This window comes from Somniosus microcephalus, chromosome 19 (genome assembly GCF_052327205.1).
Source record: "Somniosus microcephalus isolate GS21.2 chromosome 19, FLI_Smic_1.0, whole genome shotgun sequence".
NCBI classification, from domain to species: domain Eukaryota; kingdom Metazoa; phylum Chordata; class Chondrichthyes; order Squaliformes; family Somniosidae; genus Somniosus; species Somniosus microcephalus.
Genome location: NC_141005.1, coordinates 66046661 through 66065961, shown reverse-complemented (window position 1 = coordinate 66065961; position 19301 = coordinate 66046661). Strand labels below are relative to the sequence as shown.

Genomic DNA, 19301 nt, shown 5'->3' with positions numbered 1-19301 from the left:
TGAGATAAATGACCATTTAATCTGTTTATGGTGGTGTTGATTGAAGGACAAATGTTGACCAGGAGAGCGGGAAAACTGCTCCCTTCTTCCAATAGTGTGGTGGAATCTTTTAAATCCACAGAATAGGCAGAGGGGCTCTCAGTTTAACGTTTCATCAGGGAAAAAACAGCACCTCTGACAATGCTGCACTCACTGTGTTGAAGTATTGGGCTAGATTATGTCGTCAAGCCCCTGGAGTGTGGCTTGAACACACAATTTTGCTACGACTAAGCCAAGCTGACATCTCATGGACTGGGGAGCAAGCATTAATCTTAAGTAGAGGATGTAGGCTGGAGAAGATCGCTTGGCTAGAATAAAGCAAAACCATGGATGGTTTTGAAGATGAGAACAAGAATCTTGGTCAATTTTCTGTGGTACAGGGAGCAGAATTTCCCCAGCCCCTTAATGCCATCTCATGGGAACTACGGGCAGAGGTCATTTGCAAGTTGAACACATATATAAAGTGAACAGAAATGATTGATCTCGGCCAAAATAATTAACAAAGCATATAATCCCTCTGCTAAACTTTCTTTAGAACAGTAATAAACAAGCGGATCATAGTAGGGCTGAGTCTCGTTGACGTCCTGTCACTACTGGTGTTGGGTTCAAACCAGGCTAGACAGAAGATGTGACAATTTCCTCTCTAGACGTTGCTATTGATGAAATTGCGTTACGTGTCAACCAGTCCACATCAGAAAGTTATTTGGCAGGTGACAAGTGACGGGGAGATTAATAGCGCGCAGAAGTTTCTCAACACATTAAGCAGGCAGGCTAAGGAATAGCAATGATTTTTTAATGTAGATAAATGTGAGATGATACACAATAGCACGGAAAACATCGAACCTGCACATAGTCAATCGGTATCCATTAGCAAAAGTGCAAACGGAAAAGACAGAGGGTTGTAATTATTAACCATTCGCTAAAAGTATCCAGGCAGTGTCAAACTGTTATCAATGGGGTTAGTTAAGCACCGAGATGCATCTCACGGGGCAACTTACAAGTGCAAACAGGTTCTTTTAAACGAATACAACTCAATAGTAAAGCCACAATCACAACGTTCTGCGCAATGTTGGAACCCTACCCTCAAAGCGACATTAATTCATTGGACCGGGATCAAGGGTAATTCTGTTACTTAAATAGGAAGGAAAGCCTGGGGTGGGGTGGGTGGGGGTGGTGGCGGTGGAATGCCTGTTTAAAACCCCTGTCCCATATTGATCACGAGAAATGTAGAAGCACAAATACTTCATATATATATATATTAAATAAATCAAAGGTGCTGCTCAGCGGAGGCCCGCAGTGGAGGTCCGCTTCTCTCCGGTCTGGTCAAGTCCCCGCCGGGGGCTGGTGCAGGCGCCCTGAAGCAGCTCCATCTTCTAACTGGAAATTCGGAACTTACAACCAACGTGGGAGTGAAACCCTGAAACACGCACTAGAGCAGAATCCAATCCTACTGGCCAGGATTGTACGGTTGGAATCATATTCGGGAGTTTTGCTCAATTATTCTTAGTGGTCAGTGAGCGTTGTCCCAGATTACTTCTTGGATGTTTTACTGTCTTCCGACTCCTTCGGGAGATTAAAGGAACTAGGCAGAGACGATAACACGGTGGATGGAGGGGAGTGACTTTTGAGCCGAGTGGTCTGCCTGGATCCATACGTTCTTGCGCTACTTTGTGCTCCAAATGTCCCATTAATTGGCAATCTTGCTCATGCAATAAGCATAAGTAGTCGCGGGGGCGGGGGGAGTAATAATGCAACATAAGGGTGGTGAACCTGTGGAATTCTCTGCCACAGAGGGTGGTGGAGGCCAGTTCATTAAATATATTCAAGAAAGAGTTGGATATATTTCTTGAGGCTAAAGGGATCAAGGGATATGGGGAGAAGGCAGGGACAGGGTACTGAATTTGGATGATCAGCCATGATCTCATTGAATGGCGGAGCAGGCTCGAAGGGCCGAATGGCCTACTCCTGCTCCTATCTTCTATGTTTCTATGTTTCTATAACAGAAGCCTGTTGGAGGTAGTTGGTAGCGGTCTTTTTAGTTTGGGGTTATAGTACATTATTGGGATGGTGTAATGGGTGTCCCTGGGAGGCTGGGTTTGTAGTCTACCTGTGAGGTGCACAGGGTTGGGAGATGGTAACTGCACTTCCGAAGATGGGTTCCTTGTACACTATTGGAACAAGTTAGGGTCCCTTGTGCTGTATGGAGCCTACGTTGTTGATGCTAAGTCACTTGGGGAGTAATTTTAACTGTGGGCGAGGACGTAAAATGTGCGACGTGGAATTGACCGCCCATTGTACGCCCGCCAGATTTTTCGTTCCATTGACTTTAATGGAAATGAAAATCGGGCGTTGTGTACAACGGACGGCCAATTTGATATCTCCCAATTTACACCAGTTAAAATTACCCCCAGTGCTGAGTGTAAATTGGAATTGTTTCTTTCCGCAAAGTTGCTTCCCGCTCACTTGGAAGAGGTCCACAGACAGGCCAGCGCGGAGAACAGAACATTGCTGAGCCAGCCCACTGAAGCGCTTTGTGCTCTGCGGGTTTGTGCCTGAGCTCCGAGGGTTTATTCAGCAAGGGCGTGTGATGTGGAGCCTCTGTGCTGTGAAGGGCTCAGGGGCGCACTGGATGGGGCCCAACAAATAATCGCAGGTTTCCTAGTTACCAGCAGCATCTCCGGTAACCATGGCGACGGGACGTCCTCTGGCCAGCAATCCCGCGCAAACCTCCCCTGAGAAAGTCACGTGGTCGTTTATTGTGAGCATTTATTACATTCACGCTCAGACAAAGGTGAAAGACAAACTGCTGGGGAGGTGGCAGGCCAGTCATCGGGACGAGGTTTTAGGGGGGGAGAATTCTCACCCACCAACTCACAGAAACGGGAGACAAACGACTCAAATGTTTTGCCAGCACTTTACATCACAGCACAAAGAGCGGGGCAATCATTACTGGAACCAGTCGGCAGCTCTTCATTCCTGTCTGAAGCCTTTGGCAAATTAACGTAAAGAGTATAACTGCCTAATATAACTCATCAATAGTCGCAACATCATTAATACTAATACGATAGCAAAACTGATCCAGCCATCAACACTAATCTCGGTCAGTACTCACTCTCTGCTTAGTACTGTCCCAATATGAACACCGTCGACAATACTGTGTCCGCCACATACACTCTCACCATCCAGACGCGGCCCCTACCTTGACCTGTGTCTGTATCAGTGATTCTCACGATCTCTGTTAATGCTCCCATCCTGAACATACTCTCCATACGCGACACTGCGCTCTGCAAACTCTCCGCGCTCACTGAATAATACTGACCACATTAATACTGTTCAGGTCATTCCCTGCGCCACCAACACTCGCTACATCACCAGTACTGCCCCCATCGCCCATGCTCTCTCCATCATTAATATTCACTTCACTATCTCCGGAGAGAGCTGCGCGCTGCAGGCGCTGAATCTACTAACGGACAGCTAGGTAGCTGGTTATATGAACGGTTATTCACACGAGGAGGGAGAGAAGCGAGCTGGGAATTCCATCTGAAAATCAAAGTCCACTCTTCTGCTCGCCAGTGATGCTCTAAAGAGAAGCAACAGGTCGAAGCGAGCATCGCTGTTAGAGACAGTGGGATCTCGGTTCAGGCTGTTTGATTATTGGACCGTTCGCTGCGAACTCAAGTCACAAAGAACATGTTAAGGGCTTTAACTGGACAAATCTGACAACAGACAACCACATAAAGCAGATCGTGAACTCACTCTTCGCCGAGATCTCATTCATACACCTAACTACACCAAGCACACTAAACTTAGTTTCATTAAACCGTGAACACGAGGGCAGACCCGAAGGTCTAGTTACACATTAAGTTCTGCAATAATCTATATTGTAAAATCAATCGAACAATCTGACGCCAGACTTGGGCTAAAGCTGTAAGTAAGAGCTGGGTTACTCATGGCTGAAAACACGGAACAAGAGCAGTTCGCGGAGCCGCTCTCTGTTCCTTTTCAAATCAAACTTTCTAATTAATTCTACAGCGTTCAGGCTAAATTCCCGGGCGGAGCCGCTACAGAGGAAGGCTGAGCGTCTGAGACCGAGGGAGGGAAGAGGGTCCCCCGCACCTTTCACTAAAACAGCTATGCTCACAGAAAGGTCCATTGCTAATGAATTCGAGCAGAGTCCGAGTGACTGTTCAAAAGTCTCTTGGCAATCGATCTTCACGGTCCAACTTTGTAAAGTCACTCTCGGGGGGCCGTTTCCAGTTCTCGAAGGGTTAACCCAAAGCTGTACAAATACTGTAGATACACAATGAACGCTCCTGTTTTCGTTTACAATACAAATCCATTAAATAAAAAAAAGACTGCTTTAGATAAGCAGGAGTAAGAAAGCTGGTGGGAGGTCAGGTTCTGCGATTGCTCGCTCACCCGGCCCCCTGTGTCCAATTCTGGTCTCTCCAGATTGCCGTGGAGAACTTTTCACACGTAATTCCTCTTGTCGTAGTCCCCGTTGGCCGATGCTCTCCTCGGGGCCGTGTACTTGACGGCGAAGGACGACTGGTCTTGCTTTGGGGGGCAGGAGCAGCAGAGCAGGGAGCCCCCGATGAAAAGGAGCGCGCTGGCCGTCCAGCCCACGTACAGGGCCGCCCCCATCTCCCGCTTCTTGGAGACCGGGACGATCGGGTCGTAGAAATCGCGCACGATGGTGTTCGCCATCCAGCACACGGGGATGAGGGCGAGTAAGCCGGCCAGGATGAAAATGGTACCTCCGCTGATGACGATCCGGACTTTGGTGCTCACTCCCTCGGTGCAGTTGGTGCACTGGGCTCCCAGGATGGTGACCAGCAGCCCGATGAGTCCCATGATAGAGGCGATGACAGTCAGCGCCCGGGCGGCCTGTTGATCCTGCCCCAGGGATAAGAGGGAATTGTAGACTTTGCATTGCATCTGACCGGTGCTCTGCACCACGCAGTTCATCCACAGCCCTTCCCAGACTGTCTGCGCCACCACGATATTGCTCTCGATGAAAGCCGTTACTTTCCACATGGGCAGCCCGCAAGCTAGCATGACTCCCAGCCAGCCCAGGACACACAGTCCCAGGCCCACGATCTCCAAACCCGCTGACGGCATCCCGCAGAAGCGAAGGGTTTATGCAAACGGACGAGGCTGCTCAGTGGACGCGTCCGTCGGCAGCTCCTGTGCTCTCCTTGGTAATGATGTGCATGGCTCCCGATCTCTCAGCCCCCTTCGGTTCAAATTGAGAAACTGAGGCAACAGGCAAGTGGACAATAAGAGCCAGAGGCGGGCCAGCTGACCAATCGGAGCCAACCCAGCTCCAAGCCGATTGCACGCATCGGATCCAAGGCACAGCCAATGGGAAAAGAACAGAAACAAAAAGTCCACACATCAAAGAGTCTGGATGGAGCGGGATTACGCAAGAAGTGAGCGGGGGCTCCACAGTTGTGACTGAGGCAACAGCTCAGAGTTGCACAAAGGAGGCCTCAAATCGGCACCGCGCTGCTTCCGTCCGTTCTAATATAGCGGGAACACACGGAGATGGACCAGAATGTCCCCCTTCCCATCTCCGAGTACCAGTTCTAATACACGTGCTTAGAATTAAAGCACTTTTAACACTTTTACACAGTAAGGACCCAACAAATCCACCAAAGGAAAAGTGTTTATCAGCCGCTGAAAACACGAATACTGGGCAAAGAGGGAAAGAACAGCTGGTGCCACTAAAACCAACACAGCTCCAGAGCAGGGTGCAATCGGCACAGGGTTAAACCCTGCTCTCAGTTACTTTCTACTTCTGGGAGAATTAGCACATAGACTTGTGGTGAGAGTTAGCACTAGACTTGTGGTGAGAGTTAGCACTAGACTTGTGGTGAGAGTTAGCACTAGACTTGTGGTGAGAGTTAGCACTAGACTTGTGGTGAGAGTTAGCACTAGACTTGTGGTGAGAGTTAGCACATATAGAGAGAGGGGCCAAGGTACAATGAACAGCATCTATGGAGAGAACAGACAACAACTTGTATTTATACAACGTATTTAAGGTCGGAAAAAACGTCCCACCACGGCGCTTCACAGAGGTGTAATGGGACACAAGTGGACACCGAGCCACAGAAGAAGCTATTCGGAGGGGTGGTCAACGGCTTGGTCAAAGAGTTGGGTTGAAAGGAGGGTCTTAAAGGAGGAGAGGGGGCTGAGGTGCTGACCCTTGCTGCCTGCTGAGTGTTTCCAGCATTTGGTTTTGTTTCAGATTCCCAGTATCTACAGGTATTTTTTGTTTTTACTTATACAATGATATTCAATGATAGAGATAGATGAATCATGAGAATCTATAAATGCAGAAGGGGAAATCAATGTAAGAATGTACAGGTACAGAGGGGAATCAATGGTGAGAATATAGTTGTATTTCAGGATAAAGTCAGAAGGTACAGTTACATGAAGGGATAAGTTCTGCAGGGCTCAGTACTGGGCCCTTGCTTTTTGTGGTATACATCAATGATTTCGACGTCAATGTAAGGGGCATGATTAAGATGTTTGCAGATGATACAAACATTGGCCGTGTGGTTTGATAGTGAGGAAGAAAGCTGTAGACTGCAGGAAGATATCAATGGACTGGTCAGGTGGGCAGAAAAGTGGCAAATGGAATTCAATCCGGTGAAGTGTGAGGTAATGCATTTGGGGAGGGCTAACATGGCGTGGGAATACACGATAAATGGTAGGACACTGAAAAGTGTAGAGGAACAGAGGGACCTTGGAGTGCATGTCCACAGATCCCTGAAGGGAGCAGGACGGGTAGATAAGGTGGTTAAGAAGGCATATAGAATGCTTGCCTTTATTAGTAGAGGAATAGAATATAAGAGCAGAGAGGTTATGCTTGAACTGTATAAAATATTAGTTACGCCACAGCTAGAGTACTGCGTGCAGTTCTGGTCACCACGTTACAGGAAAGATGGGATTGCACTAGAGAGGGTACAGAGGAGATTTACGAGGATGTTGCCAATACTGGAGAATTTTAGCTATGAGGAAAGATTGGATAGGCTGGGGATGTTTTCTTTGGAACAAAGGAGGCTGAGGGGAGACTTCATTGAGGTGTATAAAATTATGAGGGGCCTAGATAGAGTGGACAGGAAGGACCTATTTCCCCTAACAGAGAAGTCAATAACTATAGATTTAAAGTAATTGGTCGGAGGTTTAGAGGGGAGTTGAGGAGAACTTTTTTTCACCCAGAGGGTGGTGGGGATTTGGAACTCACTGCCTGAAAGGCTGGCAGAGGCAGAAACCCTCATCGCATTTAAAAAGTACTTGGATATGCACTTGAAGTGCTGTAACCTACAAGGCTACGGACCAAGAGCTGGAAAGTGGGATTAGGCTGGATAGCTCCTTTTTGGCCGACACAGACACGATGGGCCGAATGGCCTCTTTCTGTGCCGCACATTTCTATGATTCTGTGAAGTGATAAGAATCTGCATTTACAGAAATGGATCAATGGTGAGAATGTACACTTAGAGAGGGATCAATAGTGAGGATTCACACTTACAGAGAGGAATGAACGGCGAGAATGTGTCTTGACCCCGAGGGATGAGAGCTGAGATTGCACACGTTCGGAGAGTAACCAATGGTGAGATTGTAAATATACGGAAAGTGGCAGTGGTGAGGTTGCACTGTTACATGGAGAACTGTGAAAAGATGTTTAGAAATTTTCATTATGAAATTATTATATAAGCATTGACCAGAAACCCGACATTTGAGGTTCAATTATCTCTGTGCGCTGTCTTCAGCACTGGATCAGGTAAATTCCTGTCTGCGCTATTTTAACGCAATTACAATACACACCGTGCTCAGAGAAAAGTAAACCCACAGGAGTTAGCTTACACGGGAGATGAGCAGCGCCTTGTGCGCTTATGGTTGAGGCATTGGCTACTAAAGGTTAAAATTGGGAGTTGCAATACTTCCCACACACCGATTTTTCTCGTCTCCCTCAGTTCCCACTTTAAAAAGGGCCAAGTGCATTTGAGCGGGGGGAAAAATTGAGGAAACGAACAATCCCCGCTCCCGGAGAACGAGGCCCCAGAACAGAAGCTGGAAAAGTAACTAAACTTCCGGAGCTTCACAGCGGCTGCTTGACTGATTCCTGCAACAAGAACAGAAACATGCTGGGAATACACACACTGAGTGAAGAGAATCTGCTCGCCTCTGGGGTGTTGACCCTTCATTGTGTTCCTGCAGTGGGTGTAGAGACCTGGAATGAGGCCGAGCAGAATGGAGGATGCCTTTAAGCTGCCGTCAAAAAAACCCTCTATGGGTGTCGCGTTTTGTTTATTGTTAAATAAATCCGAGTTAAATACGCCACTTCTGCGAAATGGATAGTAACGCCATCCTGCAAAGGTCCTGAGGTGATTCGTGTTTTGGTGACTAGGCTACTAAGTGCACTGCAACGAAGACGGAGAGAGGGCGAGGATAAATTTCAACTCACGCTGCAGCGTAAAACTGGCGTTGCGGGTCTTTACTCGCACCAAATCCCCGTGCTCACTGACCTTCATTGGAGCCCGGTCCACCAACGCCTGGATTTTAAAATTCTCATCCTGGTGATCAAATTCCTCCATGGCCTGGCCCCTCCCTATTTCTGTAACCTCCTCCAGCCCTACAACCCCAGATCTCTCCAGGTTTGGCCTCTTGTGCCATGCCTTCGACTGTCTCGGCCCTAAGCTCCCGAATTCCCTCCCTCAAACTCTCCGCTTCTCCCTCCTCCCTCAAGTGGCTGCTTTAAATCTACCTCTTTGACAAAGTGTTTGGTCACCTGTCCAGTATCTTTCGTTGGCTCGATGTCAATTTTTGTCTGATTACATTCCTGCGAAGCCCCTGGATTGTTGTTATTGAAACTGGCGGATTTCTCTTTCCATTGAAATCAATGGAAAGGAAAAGCTATCTATTTCTATAACAGACGCCCGATCTGCAGTGCTAGCTTCACGCTCGGGCAGTAAGAGGAAAATTACCCCCAGTGCAGGAAAAGCAATGGGTGGAACGTTCAACTTGTGCGGGAGCGTACACCTGGCAGTATGGGAGCGGCCTCGAAATGGAGTCGATAGACTTACCGCCCCGTTAACATACCCGCTCTATCCACTGCCATTTTTACCGGGGCCTACCACTGACCAAGCGGTCGGCGTGTGCTACCGGAATGACTGGGCAGTTGGTGACTCTGTCAAAATGGTCAATGATTTTGCTGGCATGGCCGGGCGACCGGCGGGCTCTGCTGGTCAGCCGTCCAAAAGTTAAAATCAACCCCAATGAGCACAATGCTTTTGAAAGGATTACATGCCTAATAGAGATATTTGACACTCAGCAAACAGGGTTTCACTAAAAGCTAATACTCTTATTGGCATTCCTTGACTTTATGAGCGATCAGAATAAAACCGCACCTGACATTTGGATTCGGTGAGTAATATATACTTGTAGACATATCGATCTACATAGAATTATATAGAACTACATAGAATATTCAGCACAGAAACTGTCCATTCGGCCCAACCAGTCCATGCCAGTGTTTATGTTACACTTGGCCTCCTCCCGTCTTTCCTCATCTAACTCTTATCAGCATAACCTTTTATTCCCTTCTCCCTCATATGCTTATCTAGCTTCCCCTTCAATGCGTCTATACTATTCACCTCAACCAGTCCCTGTGGTAGCGAGTTCCACATTCTCACCTAGAAGCCTCCACAGAATCAAACCCTATAGACACTCTGGGAAATTAACTGATGATGGTGAATAGAAAAGAGAGAAACATAGAAACATAGAAGATAGGAGTAGGAGTAGGCCATTTGGCCCCTCAAGCCCGCTCCGCCATTCAATGAGATCATGGCTGATCATCCAAATTCAGTACCCTGTCCCTGCTTTCTCCCCATATCCCTTGATCCCTTTAGCCTCAAGAAATATATCCAACTCCTTCTTGAATATATTTAATGAAATGGCCTCAACTGCCCTGTGTGGCAGAGAATTCCACAGGTTCACCACTCTCTGGGTGAAGAAATTCCTCCTCATCTCAGTCCTAAATGGCTTACCCCTTATCCTTAGACTGTGACCCCTGGTTCTGGACTCCCCAGCCATCGGGAACATCCTTCCTGCATCTGGTCTGTCTAGTCCTGTTAGAATTTTATAAGTTTCAATGAGATCCCCTCTCATTCTTCTAAACTCTAGTGACTATAAGCCTAATCAACCCAATCTCACCTCATATGTCATTCCTGCCATCCCAGGTATCAGTCTGGTGCACCTTCGCTGCACTCTCTCCATGGAACATCCTTCCTTAGATAAGGCGACCAAAACGGCACACAATACTCAAGGTGTGGTCTCACCAAGGCCCTGTACAACTGCAGCAAGACTTCCTTGCTCCTGTACTCAAATCCTCTCGCTATGAAGGCCAACATACCATTTGCCTTCTTAACCGCCTGCTGCACCTGCATGCTTACCTTCAGCGACTGGTGCACAAGGACACCCAGGTCTCATTGCACTTCTCCTTTTCCCAATCTATTGCCATTCAGATAATGATCTGTCTTCCTGTTTTTGCCACCGAAGTGGATAACCTCGTAGTTATCCACATTATACTGCATTTGCCATGCATCTGCCCAATCACCCAACCTGGCCAAATCGTACTGGAGTTTCTCTGCATCCTCCTCACAGCACACATGCCCACCCAGCTTTGTGTCATCTGAAAACTTGGAGATATTACGTCTAGTTCCCTCATCTAGATCATTTATATATATTGTGAATAGCTGGGGTCCTAGCACCAATCCCTGCGGTACCCCACTAGTCACTGCCTGCCACTCGGAAAAAGACCCATTTATTCCAACTCTTTGCTTCCTGTCTGCCAACCCGTTCTCTATCCAAGACAGTACCTTACCCCCAATCCCATGTGCTTTAACTTTACATGCTAATCTCTTATGCGGGACCTTATCGAAAGCCTTCTGAAAGTCCAAATACACCACATCCACTGGTTCTCATTCATCTATTCTACCAGTTACATCCTCAAAAAATTCCAGTAGATTAATCAAGTATGATTTACCTTTTGTAAATCCATGTTGATTTTGTCCGATCCTGTCACTGTTTTCCAAGTGCGCTGCTATTACATCTTTTATAATGAGAAACTAATGATTAATGGAAAATGGGTTAGAAAGTTGAGTGAGATACAACATTACTGAGAAATGATCAACAAGTGATTCATAGTTACTGTGAAATACTCACTGAGGAAGTCTGGTGAAAGAGTAATCAGAAGAGCATTGAAATCTCAAAGGGAGGAGAGCGGAGTGCTTCAGGGATCTGTGCCACAACCCTCCCTTTTCTGGTATAAAAAATGCCCTGGAATTGCACTATCGGTGTAGAGGTGTTGAGTTCAGAGATTATATCAAGCTAGAAAGATTAGTGGATTTTTCTGTTTGGGCTCTCTCCCACAACTCATTATTTGTTTTGACAAAATATTGTAGTTTCTGTAAATGGTTTTGTATCTCCTATGATCTAAAACTGCCTATCGTGAACAAGACTAACATGCCTCAAGATTAACAACTACCCATGTACCAAATTATTTTGCACTGGAAATTGCACAGCTGCCCACCATGCACCTTTGTCCTCTCCAAAAGGTGGGACATAGCATAATGTCAGAATGTAACATTCCGGCTAAAAATATTGGTCAAATTTATTGATAAGTGTTGTGATTACACAGAAACAAAATAAATACAGCAGGGTAATCAGCAATGCCTGACTTACATACTCAAGTGGTTTAAAAACAACATGCTAACAATTTAGAGTCCTTTTGAGAATTATTTAACAGAGTCTTTGATGATCATATTGTGAGCACTTCTTTGCTCCAGGGAGTCCTGTCTCATCACTGCAACATGGAAGCATGTAGTTGAAGATGGGGAACTGGGAACTGATGCAATAAGGAAAACTCCACCTATTATAACATTTCTCGTGTCTCCATGGCAGAATAGCTCCCAGGGTCAAAGGATTTATAGTTATCAGTTGAGGGATGCATGCCAAGGTTAGGATCGAAAAGGTTTGGAGTTTCTTTCCATGTTTTATAAATAATTCCCAAATGTAGATGTGAAGAAAACTCTTCCTCAAAACATTGAACAAGTGACTTGTAATGTAAAGGTGCAGTAAAATAAGAGGCTCAAATACAAAGTTATCCAGGTGAAACCATTAATGACATTTTAAAGAAGCAGTAAAATACATGAAATATTCAGCTATTAGACCAATGGATCTGTCCATTTCGGCAGAGCGTAAACCAGGCGATATTTGAAAACATCCGTTGTATACCCTGCCCAAATTTCCTTCCCATTTAACCGGCAAAAGAAAAAAATGAAATTTTCAGCTGTATTTAGAGACAGGGCGATACATCCCAGGAACATCCCATGTTCAATCCTTTGTCTTTGCAGAGTTAGCTGATCTCAGTAAGGGCGGATGCTACCAAAGGTCTCAGTGGAGGTGAAATTCAACTTCCAAGGGGACAAAAAAATGGGCAGCAGCGGATTGGCCGCCCATTTTACACCCGCCCGATTGAAGTCAATGGAAAGAAAACTCGGCCGAGGTGAATAACGGGCGGCCGATCGCTCCCGTCCGCTTTGTGTCCCGGGCAAAGTTGAATTTCACCCTGATAGAGTAGGAAGGTGAAAAAATAAATCAGGTCCTCGCTGTTCATTCTATCTAATGATCCCAGCTGAAAACGTGGGCATGTGTGGCTCATTTATGACCCCTAGAATAAAAGAGACCATTTAAACTTAATACATCATTTACTTGGCGAGCTATCACAGCTCGGGGTTCATTGGACCTTTTCCAATGGAACTTGAGCATAAAAAAATGTGTTCTGAGGTAGCTTTCCCGTGCTGAATTGTGGATGCACAGGGAGCTGAGAGGTGATTTAATTGTGGCATGGGCGATTATTTTGCGCAGATCCCGACTAACGGCCAATTCATTAGCAATGTCTGGTCATTCAAGAAGCCTGGAACCTTGGTGTTGACAACTCCTTGTGAGCTCTGTGGGTAGGGGAGAGTGGCTTTTAAAAATTGGGGCATATACTCAAGAAAATCAGGCAAGCAACATAAAGGCTTTGAAGGGGAGAGTACCTCTGCCTTGGGCTAAAGGAGAGTGCAAAGAAAGACTTTGCTTTACGTTGAGTTAGTCGACCCACCAGAGTGTTCTTTATTTTTGGAACAGTACTCATCATTCTCAATATTCTGTATGTTTTGCCTGCTGTGGAATAAAGCAGCTTATGAATCGGACCAAAAATCATCGTACCCAGTGTTAACTCAGTCCTCCTTCAGAGAGAGTGAAAGAGTACACGTGCGTAAGACACGTGATTTGGTCCAAAACACAAGGGAGTTTCATTGTTGCAGTCCCGGGTTTGCTTTACCACACTAGTGGGCATAGAACAGTGGCAGTCAATGTCCGTAAGAAGCAAGCGACCAGGCCTCTTAAGGGAGCAACCGACACCAATGAACCCAGTTAGATATTGGCCATTATTCGGGATCTGTGCAAAATAATCGCCCATGCCACAATTAAATCACTTCTCAGCTCCCTGTGCATCCACAATTCATGACACGGATTTATAACACGGATATATGTGGAACCATTGTCCAACCTGTGTCAGTGCCTTCGGAAGAGGAGAAAATGGGAGGGGAGAATCAGTGGGAGAAAAAAAGGACAATTTTAACAGGGCAGTGCCTATGTAAATTGTTTGTCAAACCTTTTGTATTTTTGTTTGTACTATGTACTCTCATTCCATTTCCCTGTCCTTTCTCACATTAAAAAAAAATTATTTTCACAATGTGGGCATCGCTGGCAAGGCCCTCGTTGTCCTCGAGAAGGTGGTGGTGGGCCTTCTTCTTGAACTGCTGCAGTCCATGTGGTGAAGGTGCTCCCACAATGCTGTTAGGTAGAGAGTTCCAGGATTGTGACCCAGCAATGATGAAGGGTTGGTGATATATGTCCAAGTCAGGATGATGTGTGACTTGTATGCAAACTTGGAGGTGCTACCCTTGTCTTTCTAGGTGGTAGAGGTCGTGGGTTTGGGATGTGCTGTCAAAGAAGCCTTAACGAATTGTTGCAGTGCACCCTATAGATCATGCACGCTGCAGCCACGGGCTGCTGGTGCTGGATATTTAGGCTAGTAGATGCGGTGTGGATAGCCTTTTGCAGCTACCCTTTTCAAATATTTGTCCAATTCCTTTTCAGTTACTGTTGTAGACATTGCCTCAGCAGCCACTTGTGGTAAAGCATCCCATGGTCTAATAAGCAACTGTGGAAAAAAAATCTTCTGACTTTCCCCTTTGTTCCTCTAATGATAATCCTGAGTTCCCGCTTCTTATTGATTCACCAACCAGTAGAAACAATCTTTCACTACTTACCCTCTCAAAACCTTTCATTCTTTTTAAAACCTCTACTAAGTCCCCCTTAACCTTCTCTGTTTATTAATTAAAGCCCCAATTTCTTTTAGCCTTTCGTCGTAGCCATAACTTCTCATTCCTAGTCTTATACCAATGAATCTATTTATGGCTCTAATAATCCTTCCTATAATGACATGCCCAGAGCTGTGTGCAATACTCTAGATGTGACCGAACAAATGCCTTGTACAAGTTCAACATCACTTCTTGGCTTTAATAACAAACAGAATCTCATTTAGATTTTTATGGTCTTTTTTTAATCTGTACTCCCACCTTTAAAGATCCATGCATCTGCACCTCTAGATCTCTCTGTTCTTGCCATTTATATTATACTTCCTTGCACTGTTCTTTTCCCCCTAGTGTGTACTACTTCACATTCCACTACATTCCCTTTATCTATACACTCTGTGATTTCCTCAAAAGGTTCAATTAAATTAGTCAAGCTTGATTTGCTCTTTACAAATCCATGCTGACTCTCTCTGATTAGCCCATGCCTTTCTAAGTGTTCACTAATTTCATCCTGTACAATGGACTCTGGAAATTTACCCACAACAGAGATGACACTAGTTGGCCTATAATTTTCTGGCTTATCTCTTTTTTGAATAGGAAATGAGTTGTCATCATGTGCAGGCAAAGCGTCTTGACACAACATTTCATCCATCACAGCTTATATCTGTGAAGAAACCGGTAAAAGTTTGCCAAATTATTTCTAATGACGGCTGTGAACCTCGAGAGTCTTCCCAATTTCAAACCTTGCTGCATACGCTCCAGCACCAGCTGGGAGCAATCTGTCTCCCCACACTCTGAGACTAGGGAATTCTGCAGGCCTGAAAAACAGGAGCGGAGTAAACACAAATGGAGCAGCCCCACAGGCGACTGAGAAAATGCACTTATATCATTGCCTCCTTGAAAAAGTGTAACATCCCCATCGACACCTGGAAATCCCTGGCCCAAGACCGCACAAAGTGGAGCAGAAGCATCTGGGAAGGCGCCGAACACCTCATGTCTCTTCGCCGGGAGCAAGTGGAAGCCAAGCGCAGGCAGCGCAAGGAGCGCACGTCAACCCAAGCACCCCACCCACCCGCCCCTTCAACCACCGTCTGCCCCACCTGTGACAGAGACTGTAGGTCCCGCATTGGACTCATCAGTCACCTGCGAACACATTTTTAATGTGCAAGCAAGTCATCCTCGGTTCCGAGGGACTGCCTAAGAAGAAGATATCATTGAACTATAAAGACTAAGAAGGCATCAGATTTGATATCCAGTCAGTGCTGATTGAATTCATCTCAGCTGGAACAGCAGTAAAGAAAGATTTGCATTTATATAGCGCCTTTCATGACCTCAGGATGTTCCAAAGCACTTTACAGCCAATGAAGTACTTTTGAAGTGTTGTCTCTGTTCTAATGTTAGAAATGCGGCAGCAAGATCTCACAAACAGAAATGTGATAATGACCAGATAATCTGTTTTAGTGATGCTGGTTGAGAAATAACTATTGGCCAGGACACCGGGGAGAAGTCCCCTGCCCTTCTTTGAAATAATGCCATGGGATCTTTTACATCCACCTGAGGGGAGATGGGGCCTCAGTTTAACGTCTCATCCAAAAGACGTCCGACAGTGCGGCACTCCCTCAGTACTGAAGTGTCAGCCCAGATTTTGTGCTCAAATCTCTGGAGTGGGACTTGAACCACAACATTCTGACTCAGAGGTGTGAGTGCCACTCACTGAGCCACAGTTAACATGTAGGTCTGCTACAAATGTCCTCGGTATCCCTAGACTCGATGGGAAAAAACAGTCAGGCTTCCTGCTCCTGATTGCTATCCAGTGATCCATGCCGTGTGGACATCAAGTAAGAAGACAGCTAGTACAACTGATATTCTTTTCCCCTGCAGTTAAATCTTTTGCTCACACTCACCGACTCAGTAGAACAGGCACTTGGAGAGAGTACCAGGAGCCAGTTGTGATGAAAGGTCATCAACCTGAAACATTAACTCTGTTTCTCTCTCCACAGACGCTGCCTGACCTGCTGAGTGTTTTCAGCATTTTCTGTTTTTATTTCAGATTTCCAGCATCTGCAGTATTTTGCTTTTGTACCAGGATACCTGTTGCCTGCAAAAATGGATCTCAGGAGGTGCCAATGGCTGCAGGAGAGGAGAAAACTGGCTAAAGACAAACTGTTTCAACACTGTATCCATGATTGCATTATGGCCTAGAAATTGGGTATAGCCCCGCTTGGGGCGTTAGATTCGGTGCTGCGCAAATTTTATAGCCAGACGCAACTTATCGCCACCTTGCGCGATATTGGGTTGCAGCGCCCCTAAAGGTGATTGAGGCGCTAAATCATGCATTGCACTGGACTCCTAAGGCGCTAACCTGGCGGCGCAACCCAATATTGGGGCGGGTGGGAGCAGCACAGGTGCTCTCAATTACCGATGACCACGAGACCTCCCGGCGCCGGCCAGCTCTTAAAGGGATGGGTGAGTAAGCATCAGCAGCCACACTCTGCACCTTGTAGGCCTGAAAATCGGAGCAGGCCATTCTCTGGCGCAAAAAACTTGGAGAAGATGGAGAGGGTGAGGCAGAGAGCAGAGCGCTTCACCAATGGGGCATTGGAGGAATTGGTGGCCGCAGTGGAGCGCCGGAGAGATGTACTCTACCCCGACAATGGCAGGAGGCCTAATCAAAAGGAATACCGCCGAGCTTGGAGGGATGTTTCTCAGAGGGTCAACTCCAGCAGCATGGTGACCAGGAGCCCTGTGCAGTGCAGGAAGAAATTCAACGACCTCACTCGGGTCATGAGGGTGCGTGGTGTTTATGCAAACTTCTGCATCCCTCCATCTGCACCTGACTTTATGGCTACAGGGTGTGCGATGCCCCAGTGGCCATGTGTCAGCAAGCACCCATGGCCCTTTCTGGGCACACACATGCACATTTGACTCAGGGCATCATGTAAGGGCTCTTCCACCATGGCGGGCATGAGATGATAACTCAGGGCATCATGAAAGGGCTCTTCCATCATGGGGAGCATGAGATGATAACTCAGGGTATCATGTAACATAACTTCCCATCCTTTCTCCTGCAGGCCACGCTAGCGAGGAGCCGCAAGGACCAGCTTCACACCAGAGGAGGACGTCCTCAACTGCAGACTCTAACGGATCTCGAAGAGAGAGTCCACCAGATTGTTGGAGGTCATCTGAGTGGTCCTGTCACCACTGCAGCTGCCTACCCCATTGTCCACAGCGATGGTAAGGTCCTCACCTTTTACAGCTGTCTCCTTCCACTTGTTCCCCCCACCAGCATGCTTTCTCACTGTGGACCTATGTCATAGCATTGCCGCAATCTTGCATCCCTTGTTGCCAAGCTGTCCTTTCGCTAAAGCCACTCTTCAACCTCCCTGCTTTCAGATGCAGCATCACCAGCTTGGGAGCTGGGCCCTCAAGCTGCCAGTGCCACTACCTCCGGAGGCGATGATCAGGAGGAAGCCGGAACATCCATGCCAGCCTCAGGGGAGCCAACCCATCTGGAGACTGGGGATAGTAGTTCCCTGGAGGGGAGGGGGGGGTCTCTGATGAGGAGCCAGTTGCAGGAACCAGCGGGCTGCAGCAACGCGAGGGGGGTAGGGAAGCTCGGGGGCCGTCTCCCCGGAGGGCGAGGCAGGCCACGATGACTGCTGCACAGAGTGCAGAGGAGGTGCATAGCCTTTCCGAAATGAGCACCCAGGCCCGCCTCAGGCACACTGAGCTGATGGCTGCAGTGGGGAGGATACCTGACTCGATCGACACACTGGCAAAGAGTGGGCTGGACTTTGGGGCAGCAATGGAAAGGACTGTCCAGGGCTTCGGGGCATCAATGGAAAGAACTGTCCCGGCCTTGTCCGAAGCAGTGGAAAGGACTGTCCCGGCCTTGTCCGAAGCAGTGGAAAGGACTGTCCAGGGCTTCTCCGCAGTCACTTGCTGGCCTCGTGCAGACGCATATTGAGGCCACGCGAACACTCACTGCTGCCACCATAGCTGCATCAGGCAGGATTACCCGGGGCCCTTGCAGCACCACAGCAGGCCATGAATCTGTGGACCAGCCGATTGTGGCGGATGCTGCGGTGCTGCCCCGTCAGAGTGCCAGTGTGTCGGCCGACCACGGAGCAGGTGTCCTCTCTCGGCATGTAAGCATTCCTGATGCCACCGCTGGAACATCTGCACTGCAGCTGCCACCACCTGCAGGACAGACTGCCTCCAACCATGCGCAGTTGGAGCAGCCAGCTCCCGGGCCCTCCAAGCCTAGAGGTCGTCCAGGCCGTCCCTCAGGGGCTTCTGCACTTCCAGACACTCTGCAGGCGTCCCCCAGCCTTGACGCAGCCACTGGGGTCCAATTACGGAGGAGCTGCAGGGAGGGAAGGGGCCGATCTCGTAAGAGAAGTCGGTCTCCATCAAGGGGTCAACAGTAGAAGGAGGTGCTGAGACGTCTCTTTTGTAGAATTCAAGGCCGTCCACACCTGCTGTGATTGTTTGTCATGTTTTGGTTCGTCTCGCGGGTTTGCCAGACAGTTATGTGTTAGTTCGTTAGTTATGCTTTCTGTTGCCATTACGTTGTCATGCTGGAAGAAAGCACTTTTTTGAAAATAAAGTAAAAGTTTTATTTACAATGCAGCTCTAGACTATTTACAAGCATGGTGGCCTTCATAGGCTTTGAGCGAACCGAAGGGCGCTGTTCCAATCACACCCAGCATTCCGTCAGAGGGGCCTAGAACCGAGCCCTTATGAGCCTCTGACGGACGGCCCTTCCAGTTTCTGGAGCCCTCCCATCTTCCTCCCCCTCCCCCTCCTCCCCCTCCTCCTCCTCCT

The 19301-nt window shown here is 47.4% G+C and overlaps 1 protein-coding gene across 1 annotated transcript; it reads right to left on the bottom strand.

Annotated features, from left to right (window-relative positions):
- Positions 1-815: 815 nt before the first annotated feature.
- Positions 816-5300, bottom strand: cldn5a (claudin 5a). Its single transcript, XM_085961956.1, has one exon. The coding sequence runs from the start codon at positions 5158-5160 to the stop codon at positions 4510-4512; it is 651 nt and encodes a 216-aa protein (XP_085818082.1). The 5' UTR covers positions 5161-5300; the 3' UTR covers positions 816-4509.
- Between the last annotated feature and the right edge of the window lie 14001 nt (positions 5301-19301).